The sequence below is a fragment of the Phyllobates terribilis genome, unplaced genomic scaffold (genome assembly GCF_046119375.1).
Source record: "Phyllobates terribilis strain yellow unplaced genomic scaffold, ASM4611937v1 Scaffold_3__8_contigs__length_932513732, whole genome shotgun sequence".
In the NCBI taxonomy this organism is placed as follows: domain Eukaryota; kingdom Metazoa; phylum Chordata; class Amphibia; order Anura; family Dendrobatidae; genus Phyllobates; species Phyllobates terribilis.
Window position 1 is genome coordinate 579605316 of NW_027362763.1, and position 19169 is coordinate 579624484.

Below are 19169 nucleotides of genomic sequence, written 5' to 3' on the forward strand. Positions count from 1 at the left end.
GCTGCAGCCTGGACTTGTTGTGACATCAGCGGATGTTAGAGCCGGCTGCAGCCGGGGGTCACGTGATGCCTGTGAGCGGCCAGTGTTAGTGCCGCTCACAGGCAGAAAAGGCACCACAAGGTATTTAGAGAAACACTTATGGGCCCTGGGGGAATACATTGGGGGATCATATAAAGTAGTGGAAAACCCCTTTAAGGGATAACAAACTTTATGCCAAACTGGAAAAATGTGTTTTCGCTGTTCAGGAGGTGCAGTTCTTGGGGTACTAGTTTTCATCTTCAGCTTTTCGGATAGATCCGGAGAAGATTCGCGCAGTCCTTGATTGGGGACGTCCCGAGAACATGAAGGCTCTACTTTTACCGGAAATTTATCCAAAATTACTCTGTAATTGTGAATCCCCTTACTGACATGACTAAGGGGTTTGATTTTTCCAATGCTTCCCTCCAGGCTTTAAGGAAGAAAAATAATCATTTTGCCACTGCACCTATACTCAGTCAACTTGATGTTTCCCAACCCTTTATTTTGGAAGTTGAAGCGTCTGATGTCGGGGTTGGGGCTCTGTTGTCTCAGAGTCCACCCCCTGGTAAATGGCGTCCATGCGCCTTCTTTTCGAAAAAATTGTCTTCGGCTGAGAGACATTATGACGTGTGTAATAGGCAACTTTTGGTCATCAAATTGGCGCTCAAAGAATGGCCACATTGGTTGGAGGGGGCTGTCAATCCTATTATTGTTATCACTGACCATAAGAACCTGTCATATCTCCAGTCACCTAAACGTCTCAACCCTAGGCAAGCCAGATTGTCCCTGTTTTTTACTAGGTTCAATTTTGTTGTCACTTTTCGTCCAGGGGTCAAAGATGTCAAGGGTAATGCTTTATCCCGGAGCTTCCCTGGTGGTGGTGACCATGAGAACCCTGCCCCGATGCTACCCCTTTCTGTAATCATTTCGGCACTATATCCTGACCTGGAGGATGAGGTGTTGGAGGCTCAGGGGTATGCCCCTTCCTCCTGCCCTTCAGGAAGATTATTTGTACCATCTAATCTGAGCCGCAAAGTCTTACGGGTCCGGATAGTGGAACTGTGCCGTGGTAGAAGGAGGGACCAGAGTGGCTTAACTAAGTGCCTACCTGGACCGACCCTGGCTACACGGCGGCTTAGTAGACTCCGTGAACCAAGGAGAGAGCGGGAAGGTGAACCAGGTGGCACTCTGGGACCAACCTCGTGTGAGAGCAGGCGACTTCCACTGAGCTGATAGCCGAAGCGGACTGGCACGACAGATGGGCAGACTGATGTGCACGTCTGGTAGGCAGGCGGACTGAGCTGACTGATGGACAGGCTTGGCTGAGAGGCTGGCGGGCACGGCTGAGAGGCTGGCGTACAGCACTGGGACCTGAGGGCTGGAGAGAGTGTTAGCACACAAACTACAACATAGCATTCCATTCTGGAGGAGGTGCCTTAAATACCAGATGTCCTCCGGCCATCGGCCGGGGACATTTTAGGACGGCGCGCGGCTCCTTTAAGAGGCAGGGAGCGTGCACCCTAAGCACAGTGCCCTGTCATTTGCGCACGGTGCACGCACCCCGGGCAAGCACAGCGTGGGAGGCCCGAAGAGGGACGGAGAGCACCGGACCAGGACCGCGGTGGTAAGGAGATCGGCGTCTCCGCCTCCTGCCCGGCAGAGATGTCGACGCTACGCAAAGTAATTAAGGAACATCATAACTCTGTGCTTGTTGGGCATCCAGGTGGTAAGGCAACCGCAGACCTCCTCTCTCGTCGTTTTTGGTGGCCGGGGTTGTATCAGGATGTGATTGAACATGTAGCTGCTTGTAGTAGTTGCGTGCGTTCTAAGTTTTCACATACCCGTCGGTCTGGTACTATTTTTCCGCTACCTATCCCTAGTAGGCCACTGTCAAAGCTAGCTTCGGACCCATCAGTTGCAGCAGCAGCAGCAGCAGTGCTATGGGTTACACTACAGCCCCTCACTGCCTGATCACGCACGTGCACTGAAAGCAGCCTCAAGGTAATGCTGAAGAAAATTTACGAGAACTGGCTCCTGAGCATGATGTACATTTTCTTCATGGATCAGGAAGGCTTTAATATCAAACCATCTGATATTGTGACACAAAAACTTTTCTTTCCTTACTTTTCAACCCTTAAGGACCTAGCATTTTTAGTTTTTGTGCTGTCATTTTTCCCTCCCTTTCTTTCTTTCAAGAGCTGTTACTTTTTAATTTTTTCACTGAAAAAGCCATATGAGGGCTTTTTTTGTCAGACTAGTTATACTTTTGAATTGCACCATCCATTTTCTCATACGGTTTACTGAAAAATGACAAAAAATCCAAGTGAAGTAAAATTGTGAAAAAAAAATTGGGGGGGGGGGATTTTTTTGGGGGGGGGCATTTATTCTTTACTAAAAATGACCTGTTAATATCATTGTCCAGGTCAGTACAATTATGACAATACAAACTTGCATATTTCTTTTTTTTTTAACACCAGGATGAGGGGTACCACACATTTCATTATTGGAGGGTGAGGGGACCACGCATACCAGGATTGGGGCGTGAGGGGACCACGCATACCAGGATTGGGGCGTGAGGGGACCACGCATACCAGGATTGGGGGGTGAGGAGGCCACGCATACCAGGATTGGGACGTGAGGGGACCACGCATCCCAGGATTGTGGGGTGAGGGGACCACGCATCCCAGGATTGTGGGGTGAGGGGACCGCGCATCCCAGGATTGTGGGGTGAGGGGACCACGCATCCCAGGATTGTGGGGTGAGGGGACCACGCATCCCAGGATTGTGGGGTGAGGGGACCACGCATCCCAGGATTGGGGGGTGAGGGGACCACGCATATCAGGATTGTGGGGTGAGGTGATCATGCATACCAGGATGAGGAGTACCACACATGCCAGGATTGGGAGGTGAGGGGTACCACACAAACAAGGATTGGGGGGTGAGGGAACCATGCATACCAGGATGAGGGGTACCACACATACCATTATTGGAGGGTGAGGGGACCACGCAGACCAGGATAGGGGGGTGAGGGGACCACGCATACCAGAATAGGGGGGTGAGGGGACCACGCATACCAGGATTGGGGGGGTGAGGGGGTCACGCATACCAGGATTGGGCGGTGAGGGGACCACGCATACCAGGATTGGGGGGTGAGGGGACCACGCATATCAGGATTGTGGGGTGAGGGGATCATGCATACCAGGATGAGGGGTACCACACATACCATTATTGGAGGGTGAGGGGTACCACACAAACAAGGATTGGGGGGTGAGGGGACCATGCATACCAGGATGAGGGGTACCACACATACCATTATTGGAGGGTGAGGGGACCACGCATACCAGGATTGGGGGGTGAGGGGACCACGCATACCAGGATTGGGGGCTGAGGTGACCACGCATACCAGGATTGTGGGGTGAGGGGACCACGCATACCAGGATGAGGGGTACCACACATACCTGGATTGGGGGTGAGGGGACCAAGCATACCAGGATTGGGGGGTGACGGGATCATGCATACCAGGATGAGTGGTACCATACATACCAGGATTGGGAGGTGAGGGGTTCCACACATACCAGGATTGGGGGGTGAGGGGTACCACACATACCATTATTGGAGGGTGAGGGGACCACGCATACCAGGATTGGGGGTGAGGGGACCACGCATACCAGGATTGGGGGGTGAGGGGACCACGCATTCCAGGATTGGGGGGTGAGGGGGCCACACATACCAGGATTTGGGGGGTGAGGGGGCCACGCATATCAGGATTTGGGGGGTGAGGGGGCCACGCATACCGGGATTGGGGGGTGAGGGGGCCACGCATACCGGGATTGGGGGGTGAGGGGACCACGCATACCGGGATTGGGGGGTGAGGGGACCACGCATACCGGGATTGGAGGGTGAGGGGACCACGCATACCAGGATTGGGGGGTGAAGGGACCACGCATACCAGGATTGGGGGGTGAGGGGACCACGCATACCTGGATTGGGGGGTGAGGGGACCACGCATACCAGGATTGGGGGGTGAGGGGACCACGCATACCAGGATTGGGGGCTGAGGTGACCACGCATACCAGGATTGTGGGGTGAGGGGACCACGCATACCAGGATGAGGGGTACCACAAATACCTGGATTGGGGGTGAGGGGACCATGCATACCAGGATGAGGGGTACCACACATACCATTATTGGAGGGTGAGGGGACCACGCATACCAGGATTGGGGGGTGAGGGGACCACTCATACCAGGATTGGGGGTGAGGTGACCACGCATGCCAGGATTGTGGGGTGAGGGGACCACGCATACCAGGATGAGGGGTACCACACATACCAGGATTGGGGGTGAAGGGACCATGCACACCAGGATGAGGGGTACCACACATACCATTATTGGAGGGTGAGGGGACCACGCATACCAGGATTGGGGATAGAGGGGACCACGCATACCAGGATTGGGGGGGTGAGGGGACCACGCATACCAGGATTGTGGGGTGAGGGGACCACGCATACCAGGATTGTGGGGTGAGGGGACCACGCATACCAGGATTGTGGGGTGAGGGGACCACGCATACCAGGATTGTGGGGTGAGGGGACCACGCATACCAGGATTGTGGGGTGAGGGGAGCACGCATACCAGGATTGGGGGGTGAGGGGACCACGCATACCAGGATTGGGGGGTGAGGGGACCACGCATACCAGGATTGGGGGGTTAGGGGACCACGCATACCAGGATTGGGGGGTGAGAGGACCACGCATACCAGGATTGGGGGCTGAGGGGACCACGCATACCAGGATTGGGGGCTGAGGGGACCACGCATACCTGGATTGGGGGCTGAGGGGACCACGCATACCTGGATTGGGGGGTGAGGGGACCACGCATACCTGGATTGGGGGGTGAGGGGACCACGCATACCAGGATTGGGGGGTGAGGGGACCAAGCATACCAGGATTGGGGGGTGAGGGGATCATGCATACCAGGATGAGTGGTTCCATACATACCAGGATTGGGAGGTGAGGGGTTCCACACATACCAGGATTGGGGGGTGAGGGGTACCACACATACCAGGATTGGGGGGTAAGGGGACCATACATACCAGGATGAGGGGTACCATGCATACCAGAATAGAGATGAGGGGTACCATGCATACCATAATAGGGATGCGGGGTACCATGCATACAAGAATAGTGATGGGGTGCCATGCCTACCAGAATTGGGATGAGGTGCCATGCAAACCAGAATTGGGATGAGGTGCCATGCATACCAAAATTGAGATGAGGTGCCATGCATACCAGGTTGAGGGGTACCATACATACCAGAATAGGGATGAGGGGTGCCATGCATACCAGGATGAGGGATGGGGTGCCATGCATACCAGGATTGGGGGATGAAGGGTGCCATACATACCAGCATAGGGATAAGGGGTACCATGCATAACAGGATGTGGAATGTGCTGCCATGCATACCATGATGAAGGGTACCATACATACCAGGATAGGGATGAGGGGTATCATACATACCAGGATGAGGGATGGGGTGCCATGCATAACAGGATTGGGGGATGAGTGGTGCCATGCAAACCAAGATGAGGGATGTGGTGCCATGCATACCAGGATGAGGGATTGTGTACCAAACATACCAGAATTGGGATGAGGGGTGCCATTCATACCAGGATAAGGGATGGGGTGCCATGCATACCAAGATAGGGATGGGGGGTGCCATGCATACCAGGTTTCTGGGATGAGGCCATACATACCAGAATTGGGATGAGGGGTACCATACATAACAGAATAGAGATGAGGGGTACCATACATACCAGGATGAGGCATGGGGTGCCATGCATACCAGGATTGGGGGATGAGGAGGCCATACATACCAGGATTGGGGGATGAGGAGGCCATACATACCAGGATTGGGGGATGAGGGGTGTCATACATACCAGGATTGGGGGATGAGGGGTGTCATACATACCAGGATTGGGAGATGAGGGGTGCCATACATGCCAGAATAGGGATGAGGGGTACCATGCATACCAAGGATGAGGGATGGGGTGCCATGCATACCAGGATGAGGGGTACCATGCATACCAGGATAGGGATGAGGTGTACCATGCATACCAGGATTGAGGGTGAGGGGTGCCATGCATACCAGGATTGGGGGTGAGGGGTGCCATGCATACCAGGATTGGGGGTGAGGGGTGCCATGCATTCCAGGATAGGGATGAGGGGTGCCATGCATACCAGGATAGGATGGTGGGGACAGGATGGGGGCAGCACAAATACCAGATGAGGGCAGCACATACCAGCATGGGAGACCATATACCAATAAAAATGCTCATCACCCGGGCGTAGAACAGGTTCAATAGGTAGTATAAAGGGAACACTTAAACAACAGAATATAACTCCAAGTAAATCAAACTTCTGTGAAATCAAACTGTCCACTTAGGAAGCAACACTGATTGACAATCAATTTCACATGCTGTTGTGCAAATGGAATAGACATTAGATGGAAATTATTGGCAATTATCAAGACACACTCAATAATGGAGTGGTTCTGCAGGTGGGGACCACAGACCACATCTCAGTACCAATGCTTTCTGGCTAATGTTTTAGTCACTTTGAATGTTGGTTGTGCTTTCACACTCGTGGTAGCATGAGACAGACTCTACAACCCACAGAAGTTACTCAGGTAGTGCAGCTCATCCAGGATGGCACATCAATGTGAGCGGTGGCAAGAAGGTTTGCTGTGTCTGTCAGCGTAGTGTCCAGAGGCTGGAGGCACTACCAGGAGACAGGCCAGTACACCAGGAGACCTGGAGCGAGCCGTAGGAGGGCAACAACCCAGCAGGAGGACCGCTACCTCTGCCTTTGTGCAAGGAGGAACAGGAGGAGCACTGCCAGAGCCCTGAAAAATTACCTCCAGCAGGATACAAATGTGCATGTGTCTGCACAAACGGTTAGAAACAGACTCCATGAGGGTGGTATGAGGGTCCGACGTCCACAGATGGGGGTTGTGCTCACAGCCCAACACCGTGCAGGACGCTTGCCATTTGCCACAGAACACCAGGATTGGCAAAGTCGCCACTGGCGCCCTGTGCTTTTCACAGATGAAAGCAGGTTCACACTGAGCACATTTGACAGACGTGACAGAGTCTGGAGGCGCCATGGAGAACGATCTGCTGCCTGCAACATCCTTCAGCATGACCGGGTTGGCAGTGGGTCAGTAATGGTGTGGGGTGGCATTTCTTTTTAGGGCTGCACAGCAACAAAGTATTCAATGAGAATATTTCATTCATTCAGATCTAGGATGTGTTATTTGAGTGTTCCCTTTATTTTTTTGAGCTGTGTGTGTGTGTGTGTGTGTGTGTGTGTGTGTGTGTGTGTGTGTGTATATATATATATATATATATATATATATATATATATATATATATATATATAATGATACACACGTGGTTAAAATTGTTGGTACCCCTTGTTTAATGAAAGAAAAACCCACAATTGTCACAGAAATAACTTGAATGTGACAAAAGTATTATAAATTAAAAATCAATGAAAATGAACAAATGAAAGTCAGACATTGCTTTTCAACCCTGCTTCCAAAGATTTTTTAAAAAAAATTAAACTCATGAAATAGGCCTGGACAGAAATGATGGTTCTTCTTAGCTTAATATTTTGTTGAACAACCTTTTGAGGCTATCACTGCAATCAATCGATTCCTGTAACTGTCAATTAGACTTCTGCACCTCTCCACAGGTATTTTGGCCCACTCCTCATGAGCAAACTGCTCCAATTGTCTCGTGTTTGAAGGTTGCCTTTTCCAGACGGCAAGTTTCGGCTCTTTCCAGAGATGCTCAATAGGATTTAGGTCAGGGCTCATAGAAGGCCAATTCAGAATAGTCCAATGTTTTCCTCTTAGCCATTCTTGTGTGTTTTTAGCTGTGTGTTTTGGGTCATTATCCTGTTGCAAGACCCATGACCTGCGACTGAGACCAAGCTTTCTGACACTAGGCAGCACATTTCTCTCTAGAATCCCTTGATAGTCTTGAGATTTCATTGTACCCTCCACAGATTCAAGACACCCTGTGCCAGATGTAGCAAAGCAGCCCCAGAACATAACATAGCCTCCTCCATGTTTCACAGTAGGGACAGTGTTCTTTTCTTGATAAGCATCATTTTTCAGTCTGTGAACATAGAGCTGATGTGCCTTGCCAAAAACTTCCATTTTTGTCTCCTCTGTCCATAAGACAGTCTCCCAGAAGCTTTGTGGCTTGTCAACATGTAGTTTGGCAAATTCCAGTGTGGCTTTTTTATGATTTTTTTTCAACAATGGTGTTCTCCTTGGTCGTCTCCCATGAAGTCCACTTTGGATCAAACAACGACGGATGGTGCAATCTGAAGCTGATGTTCCTTGAGCTTGAAGTTCACCTTTAATCTCTTTAGAAGTTTTCCTGGGCTCTTTTGTTACCATTCGTATTATCTGTCTCTTTGATTTGTCATCAATTTTCCTCCTGTGGCCACATCCAGGGAGGTTGGCTACAGTCCCATGGATCTTAAATTTCTGAATAATATGTGCAACTGTAGTCACAGGAACATCAAGCTGCTTGTAGATGGTCTTATAACCTTTAACCATGCTTGTCTATAATTTTCTTTCTAATCTCCTGAGACAACTCTTTCCTTTGCTTCCTCTGGTCCATGTTGAGTGTGGTACACACCATGTCACCAAACAGCACAGTGAGTATCTGTTGCCCTATATACAGGCCCAGTGATTACAAGATTGTAGACACCTGTGATGCTAATTAGTGGACACAACTTGATTTAACATGTCCCTTTTGTCACATTATTTTCAGGGGTACCATCATTTCTGTCCAGGCCTATTTCATGAGTTTAATTTTTTTAAAAAATTCTGTGGAAGCATAGTTGAAAAGCAATGTCTGATTTTCATTTGTTCATTTTCATAGATTTTTAATTTATTATTACTTTTGTCAGATTCCAGTTATTTCTGTGACCATTGTGGGTTTTTCTTTCATTAAACGAGGGGTACCAACAATTTTGACCGTGTGTGTATATGTTTTGCCTTCTTCCTCTGTGTGGCATCGCAGAGTCCGGCACACTGCACCTTATGCCCTGTCGTAGATGTTGTGATTTATTTAATAAATTGATGGGTATTGTTTTTCTACTAATAAAAATTGCCTTTTATGCCATTATACTCATGTTTCCTCCCGTTTTTTCATATATTTCTGAGTAGGCATATTCAGGCTATGGTCTGGTATTTTTGATCAGATACCCTAGCCTGACTAATAATATGAGGTGGGCCCCTGTTTGTTTACTCATTTCATTTACAGTAAACAGTTGAATGATGTGCTTTATCAAAAAGCTCTATCTTTGTTTCATCTGTCCCCAAGATGCCTACTGGCACTCTAATTGTGAGGGCTACCTGCTGAACATCCAAATTTCAAACTTTACAAAATATATATGAAAAATAAAATTTGACCACCTCAGATGGATATATTGCAGTAACAATATACGGCTATGAAAAACATAGCTCACTGATGGCCCTCTAACAATAGTGAGGGCCAACTGCTAGCTCTCTAACAATATTAAGAGCCTGATAGCCCTGTAAAAATAGGCTTTGTGACTTTCACAGTCCCTCCTTCATAAATGAATCAGGATGTGTCTGGTCATGTCTGACACACCGCATGACCAGATAAGGTAGTAAAATGTTAAAATTACATTTACTGGTGAATGTACTTTTCACCATTGAAAGAAATGCAAAAGTGCAAAAACACTACGTTTGAACATAGCCCAAGGTGTGGAGGAGCATTTTTGTTTTTTGTTAATCCATTTTAGCTTAGTTTTTGTATGTTTTATTGTCAGTCCGTAAAAGTGGCGTAATACTCTGACAACATTGTTCACAGCAGTGACCTGGGATTCAGAGATGCTTCCAGGGGTCTTCCCCATGCTGTTCCCATGTTATTTCACTGTTTTGATAGATTTGATCAATTTTTAGACTCCCTCCGGGTGGCTGCCTGAAAAATGCTCAAGTTTCCCATTGACTTACATTGTACTCGTTACTTGGGTCGAGCACCCGAGCGTTACGATTTACTCGACCCGAGTAACGAGTACCCGAGCATTTTAGTGCTCGCTCATCAAATATATATATATATATATATATATATATATATATACCGTATTTTTCGAACTATTAGACACACCGGACCATAAGACGCACCTAGGTTTTAGAGGAGGAAAATAGAAAAAGAAAATGTAAGCAAAAAATGTGGTCATGATGCCCTGTTAAGGGGGAGGGGTCTGCTGCTGACACTGTTATAGGGGTAATGTCCCCCAATTCTTTTACTATTCCCCATCCTGGTATATATGGCCCCCTCCTTCCTGTTATACGTGGCCCTCATCCCCATCCTGATATGCATGGCACCCCAATCCACCATCCTGGTATGCATGACACCCCTCATCCCTCTTCAGGTATGCATGGCACCCTTCATCCTGATATGTATGGCCCCCACTCACACCCATCTTGGTATGTATGGCACCTTCATCCCTCTTCCTGATATGTATGGCACCTTCATTCCTCTTCCTGGTATGTATGGCACCCTTCATCCCTGTATGTATACCCCCCTCCACATGCCTCATCCTGTATGCATGGCCCCCCTCATCCCTTTATGTATGGCCCCCCTCATCCTTCTTCCTGGTATGTATGGCACCCTTCATCCCTGTATGTATGGCACCCCCTGTTCCCAGTCACGCTGCAGAGAAAAAAATAAACAATTATACTCACCTCCTCTCTCCTCCATCGCTGTGTCCCGCTATGCCTCCTCAGGGTTCTCACTGTGTGAGCTTCGCATGGCGTAACTGCCATGCTCTCTCACACAGCGAGATCCTGTGCCGGAATAGTCACTGCTCCCCACGCCAGGACTGCGTGTGTGGGGAGCAGTGACCATTCATTCTCCCTAAGAGCACGTACACTGTAGCCACAGCGCGGCTCCTGCTGCGCTCGACCGTCAGCATGCCCGCTATTAAAGTTCATGAATATTCACCACTCCCATGGTGAGTGGTGAATATTCATATAGCGGGCACACCGACAGTTGAGCGCAGCAGGAGCCGCGCTGCGGCTACAGTGTGCGCGTTATTAGGGAGAATGAATGGTCACTGCTCCCCACGCCGATAGGGGGAGCAGTGATTATTCCAGCACAGAGCGGGACACAGCGCTGGAGGAGAGAGGAGGTGAGTATAACTGTTTAATTTTTTTTCTGTGCAGCGCGACGGGGGTGCCATACATACAGGGATGAAGGGTGGCACAGTGTGCCGGCTATTAAGGAAAATGAATATTCACTGCTCCCCACGCTGATAGTGCGCCGCTATCGCTTCTCCCACATCCTCCACCACCCACAGCCACAGTATTTCTGTATATCAGACTATAAGATGCACCCCCCACTTTCCTCCAAAATTTTGGAGGAAAAAAGTGCGTCTTATAGTCCGAAAAATACGGTATATATACAGTAGTGGTGTTAAAAATAATAGCCGTGTGTTCAAAAACCTGTTTTTATTTCCATGCATTAGGAACAGTGCACACTGTTTTCTAATTCTAAACATGAGGAGAAATGTGTATAATTTTAGCTGCTTTACAGAAAATAGCAAAAACTGAACATTGGGCTGTTCTAAAAAGTAGCAGTGTCTGTATTTGTCTTTACAAGTTCACAATATGTACTTTTTTTTTGAGGATTTATCATTCCTGTGAATTACTAACCTAATATTTAGCTGTATACCCACAGTTTTTTAGAACTGCTTCACATCTATGTTGCAAAGAGTCAACCAACTTCTGCCACCTGTCAACTGTTATTCCAGCCCAGGATGCTTTCTCTAAATCCTACAGTTGTTTGGCATTTGTTGGCTTTGCCCCAGAAACTGCATTTTTTTATGTCACCCCACAAGTGTTCTATTTGATCAATGTCTGGGGATTGGGCTGGCCACTTCATAACCTCAAGTTTGTTAGGACTGGAACCAAGATTTTGATTGTTTACTGGTGTGTTTATGGTCATTGGTGGTTCAACAAGACAATTTCAAGGGCATATCCTCTTCAGCGTGAGGCAACATGACCTCTTCAAGTATTTTAATATATGCAAACTGGTCCATAATCCCTGGTATGCGGTAAATAGGACCGGCACCATAGTAAGAGAAAAATGCCCATATCATGATGCTTGCACCACCATGCTTTACTGTCTTCAGAGTGTACTGTGGCTTGAAAGCAGAGTATGGGGTTCGTCTGATAAACTGTCTACGGCCCCTGGACCCAAAAAGAACAATTTTAGTTTCTTCAGTCCACAAAATGTTTCTCCATTTCTCTTTAGGCCAGTTGATGTGTTCTTTGGCAAATTGTATCCGCTTCAGTACATGTCTTTTTCTTTTTCTTTTTTTTTTAACAGTGGAACTTTGCGAGGATTTATTGTTAAGATAGCAGGGTAGAAGGTATATTAAAATAAAACTTTTAATGCATTACGGTAATTAAGAGCCAAGGGGCTCATAAGACAACAAGAACAGTAAAATGTAAGCAACACAATTAAACAAGTTGTCACATATAGCATTGGGGTGAAAATATATTCACAATATGCCCTCAAATGTAGGTAGGTGATACAACAGACAAATATAAGAATGGAACAATCTCACCATGTGTTGGAGTATAGTCCTAACTCAATCCAGTTCAGATCCCATGGATTTATTCAGAGAAACTACCCACAATTAATCTCATATGGGACCCAGAGGGATCTATTTCATGTGCCCCAAAATGCTCCCACTCCCATGCCCTATGCACATGCCCCAAAATGCTGGGATTGGGAGCATTTTGGGGCATGTGCAATAAATCCCTCAGGGTCCCATATGAGATTAATTGTGGGTATTGTGTGGGTAGCTTCTCCCCCCTCTATAATATCTTTTTTATGGATTGTATTTTCTGGATTTTCCCAGGACACATGGGATCTGACCTGGATTGAGTTAGGACTGTACTCCAACACATGGCGAGATTGTTCCTTTCTTATATTTGTCTGTTGCATCACCTACTTACATTTGAGGGCATATTGTGAATATATTTTCACCCCAATCCTATAGGTGGCAACTTGTTTAATTGTATTGCTTACATTTTACTGTTGTTGTCTTATCAGCCATTTGGCTCTTTTAATTAATGCATTAAAAGTTATATTTTAATATACCTTCTACACTGCTCTACGGTTGGTAGTCCCATTCAATTTTTGACTTCATGTTAAGAGATTAGCCTCACACAGGTGTCTTTTAACTGTCACAGTACTCACAGGTGACTTGAGACTGTCTATGATCATCCTGGAGCTGTTCATTGGCTGAGCCTTTGCCATTCTGGCTATTCTTCGATCCATTCAAATGGTAGACTTCTGTTTTGTTCCACGTCTCTCTGGTTTTTCTTTCCATTTAAAGCATTGGAGATCATTTTAGCTGAACAGCCCATCATTGCCTGCTCTTCTTTATAAGTTTTACCCTCTCCAATAAACTTTTTAATCAAAGTACGCTGTTCTTCTGAATAATGTCTCGAGCGACCCATATTTCTCAGGCTTTCAAGGAGAAATGCATCTACAACATGTGCTGGCTTCACCCAAAATAAGGGCCACCTGATTCACACCTGTTTCTTCACAGAATGATTGACCTCACTAATTGAACTCCACACTGATATTATTTTGAACACACCCTCTTTCAATTAACCACTTCGCGCCAGAGCCTGTTTTTGCCTTCGTGACCGGGCCAATTTTTTCAATTCTGACCACTGTCACTTTATGAAGTAAGTACTCTGGAACGCTTCAATGGATTCCCCTGATTCTGAGATTGTTTTTTCATGACATATTGTACTTCATGATCTTGTTAAAATTTCTTCGATATCACTTGCGTTTATTTGTGAAAAAAATCGGAAATTTGGCAAAAATTTTGAAAATTTTGCAATTTTCAAACTTTGAATTTTCATGCCCTTAAATCAGAGAGATATGTCACACAAAATAGTTAATAAATAACATTTCCCACATGTCTACTTTACATCAGCACAATTTTGGAACAAAATTTTTTTTTGTTAGGAAGCTATAAGGGTTAAAAGTTGACCAGCGATTTCTCATTTTTCCAACAAAATTTACAAAAACATTTTTTTAGGGACCACATCTTATTTGAAGTGACTTTGAGGGGCCTTTATGACAGAAAATACCCCAAAGTGACACCATTCTAAAAACTGCACCCCTCAAGGTGCTCAAAACCACATTCAAGAAGTTTATTAACCCTTCAGGTGTTTCACGGGAATTTTTGGAATGTGGAAGAAAACAATGAACATTTAACTTTTTTTTCACAAAAATGTTACTTTAGAGCCAATTTTTTTATTTTCACAAGGGTAACAGGAAAAAATGGACTACACAATTTGTAGTGCAATTTCTCATGAGCATGCTGATACCCCATATGTGAGGGAAAACCACTGTTTGGGTGCACGGCAGGGTTCGGAAGGGAAGGAGCGCCATTAGACTTTATGAATGTAAAATTTGTTTGAATAATTAGCAGACGCCATGTTGCGTTTGGAGAGCCCCTGATGTGCCTAAACAGTAGAAATCCCCCACAAGTGACACCATTTTGGAAACTAGACCCCTTAGGGAACTTATCTAGATGTGTGATGAGCACCTTGAACCCCAAGGTGCTTCACAGAAGTTTATAATATTGAGCTGTAAAAATAAAATTTTCATATTTTTCCCACAAAAACGTTTTTCATCCCTTAATTTTGCATTATCATAAGGGTAATAGGATAAATTGCACCATGAAATTTGTTGTGCAATTTCTCCTGAACACGCCGATACCCCATATGTGGGGGAAAACCACTGTTTGGGCGCACGGCAGGGTTTGAAAGGGAAGGAGCGCCATTTGACTTTTTCCTCTCAAGGAATTCATCTAGGGAAGTAGTGAGTATTTTTTAATTTTTAAATTTATACCATTGGGCAGTGAAAAAAACATAATTATATTTTTGCCACAAAAAAATGTTTTACCCTCAGATTTTACATTTTCACACAGGGCAATGGGTAAAAAATGGTGCCGAAATGTGTCACACAATTTCTTCTAAACGTGGCAATACCCCATATGTGGCTGTATCGTACCACTTAGCCATACGGCGAGATCTGGGAGGGACGGAGCGCTATTTGACAATTGGAGAACAAATTATTGTAGAATAGGCATTTGGATTTGGGAGCACAAAATTTTCTGAATTTCTTTTGGGGGGCAAGGGCCATTTCGCCTTTCTGCTACCTGGTAACTTGAAATATTTTTAACAGATGACGGACCTGAGTGGGGACTAGCTTTTTTTGAGGACTGAGTTGAAGCTTTTATTGGGAACATTTTACGTAACATTTATCCGGCGCTCTAGGCTGAGCACTTACATCGGGGTTTCCGTCTAAATTTCCAAGTGATGTAATTCAGATGAAACCCCTGCAGGATCCATTCACTGTAATGAGGCAGCAGAGTTACTCTGGACTCCGTCTGGCCTCTGTTTAGTGGTGTCCTTTTTTTCAGAAGTGCACAAAACTGTGGCCAACCGCACTTTTATGCACGCCTAAAAAAGCTGACACTGTGGGATCACAGGCCAGATGGCATCCACAGTGGCCTATATCTGCCTCATTACACGGAATCTTCCGTCATGGGTTCCGGCTGAATCACATATTTCAGAGATTTACACGGAAACTCTGGTGTAAGTGCTCAGCGCATAGCGCAGGATGAATGTGAGCAGAGCCTTACTGCGATCTTTGGGAGACATAATAAACAAATCAGTAGCAGGTGAAGAATTGGTTTTATTTATTTTTTACACCGTTCCTCGTGCGGTAGAAGTGATGAGATTACTTTATTCTTCAGGTCGGTGCGATTACAGAGATACCAGATTTATATCGGGTTTTTATGATTGACAGCTGTCACACACTAAAAGACGTTTTTTTTTGCAAAATCTAGTTTTTGCATCGCCATATTTTGAGAGCTATAATTTTTCCATATTTCGGCCGACAGAGTCATGTTCCGGCTTGGTTTTTGCGGGACGAGTTGACATTTTTATTGGTACCATTTTTGGGTACGTGACATTTTTTGATCGCTTTCTATTCCGTTTTTTGGGAGGTAAAATTAACAAAAACCAACAATTCAGGAATTGTTTTTTGAGGGTTTTTTTTATGCCGTTCTGCATGTGGTAAAAGTGATCAGGCAGCGTTATTCTTCGGGTCAGTAAGTTTACAGCGATACTACACTTAGCGTATATTTTTATTATGTTTTGGCGCTTTTACACAATAAAACAATTTTATAGAAAAAATATTTTTTCGCATCGCTTTATTCTGAGAGCTATAACTTTTTTATTTTTCGGCTGATGGAGCTGTATGACGGCTTTTTTTTGCGGAACAAGATGACGTTTTCAGCGGTACCATTTTTATTTCCATTTTGCTATTTGATCGCATTTTTTCCACTTTTTGTTTGGCGATATGATGAAAAAGCATAGTTTTTTGCTCTGTTTTTTACTTATTTTTATTACGGTGTGCACAGAAGGAGTTAATTAGTGTGACAGTTTTATAGATCGGGTTGTTTCGGACACGGCGATACCAAATATGTGTACTTTTTTTGTTTTTGCATATATGGATTTATTGGTTTAATATTTTATTTATTTATTTTTATTTATTTTGTGATTTTTTTTAACAGTTTGAAAACATTTTTTTGACTTTTTTTTTACATTTTTACTTAGTCCCTGTATGGGACATTAATTTTTATTTTTCTAATCACTGATGTCATGATATGTAATAGACATGTATTACATTACATGACATCTTTGCTGACTGTTTCACAGTCAGTGTCTCCTGCCAGGCTTCAGCTGCAGGCTGAGCCTAGCAGGACACCATATATGGCAGATCTGGAGGCGGCCATGTGACCTCCAGCTGCCATAACAACGGAAGGTCCTGGAAGATATCAGGGGGCCGTCGGAGAGGTAAGTTGACGACCCCCTCTCCTCTCACTATCTTCTATATGTCACGATCATTATAGATCGCGGCATATAGAAGATAGCAAAGGGTTAACATCATTGTGCCCTGATCCAATCAGGTCCCGATGATGTCCCCCGTCAGAGCTCTTTCTCTGCACCGGAACCGCAGCGCTTGCAGGACCCTGGGGGTGCTGAGCGCTGCGGGACTACCCACCGTTTTTAAACGTCGGCGCTGCATAGAGCCCAGGCAGCGCCGACGTTTATGTACAGTGGGCGGTCCTGAACCGGTTAATTATTCAAATACACAGACTCAAAAACATGCAGATCATGAATGCGGAGTCTGTTGGTTTTCTTAGAATCTACTGCACAAACTGGTAAATTGTTAGACATGTGGTAATATAATTTATACCAAAAACAGTGATTACTCTGGTTAGTCATATTGGACTGCTATTATTTTTGAACACTACTGTGTGTGTATATATACTGTATATAATGTGTGTATGTATGTGTCATTTTTGATTTATTAACATGTATTAGTAATAAAAATAGAACTAGGCCTATAGGAATATTGCAGTATATGTTGGGTAAAACTTCCAAAATATAATGCATGCCAAGTGCATAGACACAGTGTGCACTTAGCCTTAAAGGGGTGTCCATCTTTTGGGGGAAAAATAATTTCTTAAGTGCATACAGTGTGTATAATTGGCCTAAAAATAAGTTCTGTGTTCGGGCTACATTACAAATTTTACACAGTTTTCAATTTACCGGCTTTTTGTATCCCTGCATTTTCACCTTTCATGTGGTCTGTAGTCATAAATCAGCTGAGAGGAACTCAGAAAAAGAAGGATGAAGACTTACAAACTCCCTATTACACCATCATAGTTAGTCAACTCATTCTGTAGCCAGTCTTCAACAAAATGCTTATGGTATTACTGGTATAATCTGTCAGCAGGCTTTTGCAACCTAATCTAAGAGCAGCATGATATGGGGACAGTGACCCTATAGCATCTTCTGCTTAGTTTATCTTTTTATAAAATCACTGTTTAATCAGCAGGAAATTGTCACTAGAGGACAGTAAATTTGCTGCCAGGTCGTCCAACCACACCCCCATCACTGATTACCAGCTTTCTGCCTATGCACAGTGTATTCAGAAAGCTGCCAATTAGTCATGTGTGTGGGGTTATACAGAGCTCAAATTCAGAGAACTTCTAGATCTGCAGCACCCAGTAGTGATACATTGCTGGAATCAGGTTCTCTGCCTCTACATTATGCTGCTCTCAGATGGGGCAGTAAAAACCTGTGAAAGATTCCTGTTAAAGTATAATAAATTTTTCCCCAATTGGTTATTGCATTTTCATCTCTTGTAAGTATGCATATATTTGTCATTCATTTGGTTATATAGTACTACTTCTATATTCTGTTCTGGCCTTGTAGATGTTTTACTATTTGTGCATTCTTTTTATTGTATTCTAGGTTACAAAAGAAAATCGAGATGGAATACTGAATGAAATAGTGGCTTCAATACAAGACTGCGTCATTGCAAAATCCAAATAAGAACAACTAATTATCACTCTTTACAACACTGACACGTTAAACATAATAAACTCTTACAACATAACTGTATTCTTCTTGGTCTTAATAAATCTGTTATTTTTTATTTAGTCAATAAAATTAAGGTGAAGGGAGTACAATTTGGTTTCTCTTGAAGAGAATTGTTCACCAGTTGAGCATGTGTAGATGGCCATATAGTGAAATAGTATCTGCAGAGCTGAGTAAAACATGTTTTATTTTTTATTTTCTTATCTCCATTGTGGAGATAATAGCTTGTAAAGTTAAGGTTTTAATTTAGGATAAGATCAACTGGGAGTTAAAGGGGTTGTCCCACTGAGAAGGTACATTCTAATTAATTGATTTTAGAATAAAAATAAGTTCCACAATTGGATGTGTTAAAAAAATGTTACGGTGCAGAGATAATATTATAAATGTGCCCCTGCTGTGTATTGTGTAATGGATGTGTCCGACCGTGCGGGAACATGGTCTGATCATACCACATCTCCTGGGCAGGAGAGGAAGCAAAAGAATATACAGACATTACAGCAGAGGATCGCTCATGATTCTTTCTGTTAGGTAAAACATTGTTTAAAAACAGGCAG

General features: G+C 44.9%; 1 protein-coding gene across 2 annotated transcripts in view; it reads left to right on the forward strand.

Annotated features, from left to right (window-relative positions):
* The window catches only part of NTPCR (nucleoside-triphosphatase, cancer-related), a 165054-nt gene extending 146420 nt beyond the window's left edge, over window positions 1–18634 (forward strand). For both annotated transcript variants that reach the window (XM_073671451.1, XM_073671452.1), the window contains one exon: window positions 18490–18634. In XM_073671451.1, coding sequence (XP_073527552.1) covers window positions 18490–18570 — 81 coding nt within the window. In that variant the 3' untranslated portion in view covers window positions 18571–18634. The remainder of the gene's footprint in view (window positions 1–18489) is intronic.
* Window positions 18635–19169: the final 535 nt, after the last annotated feature.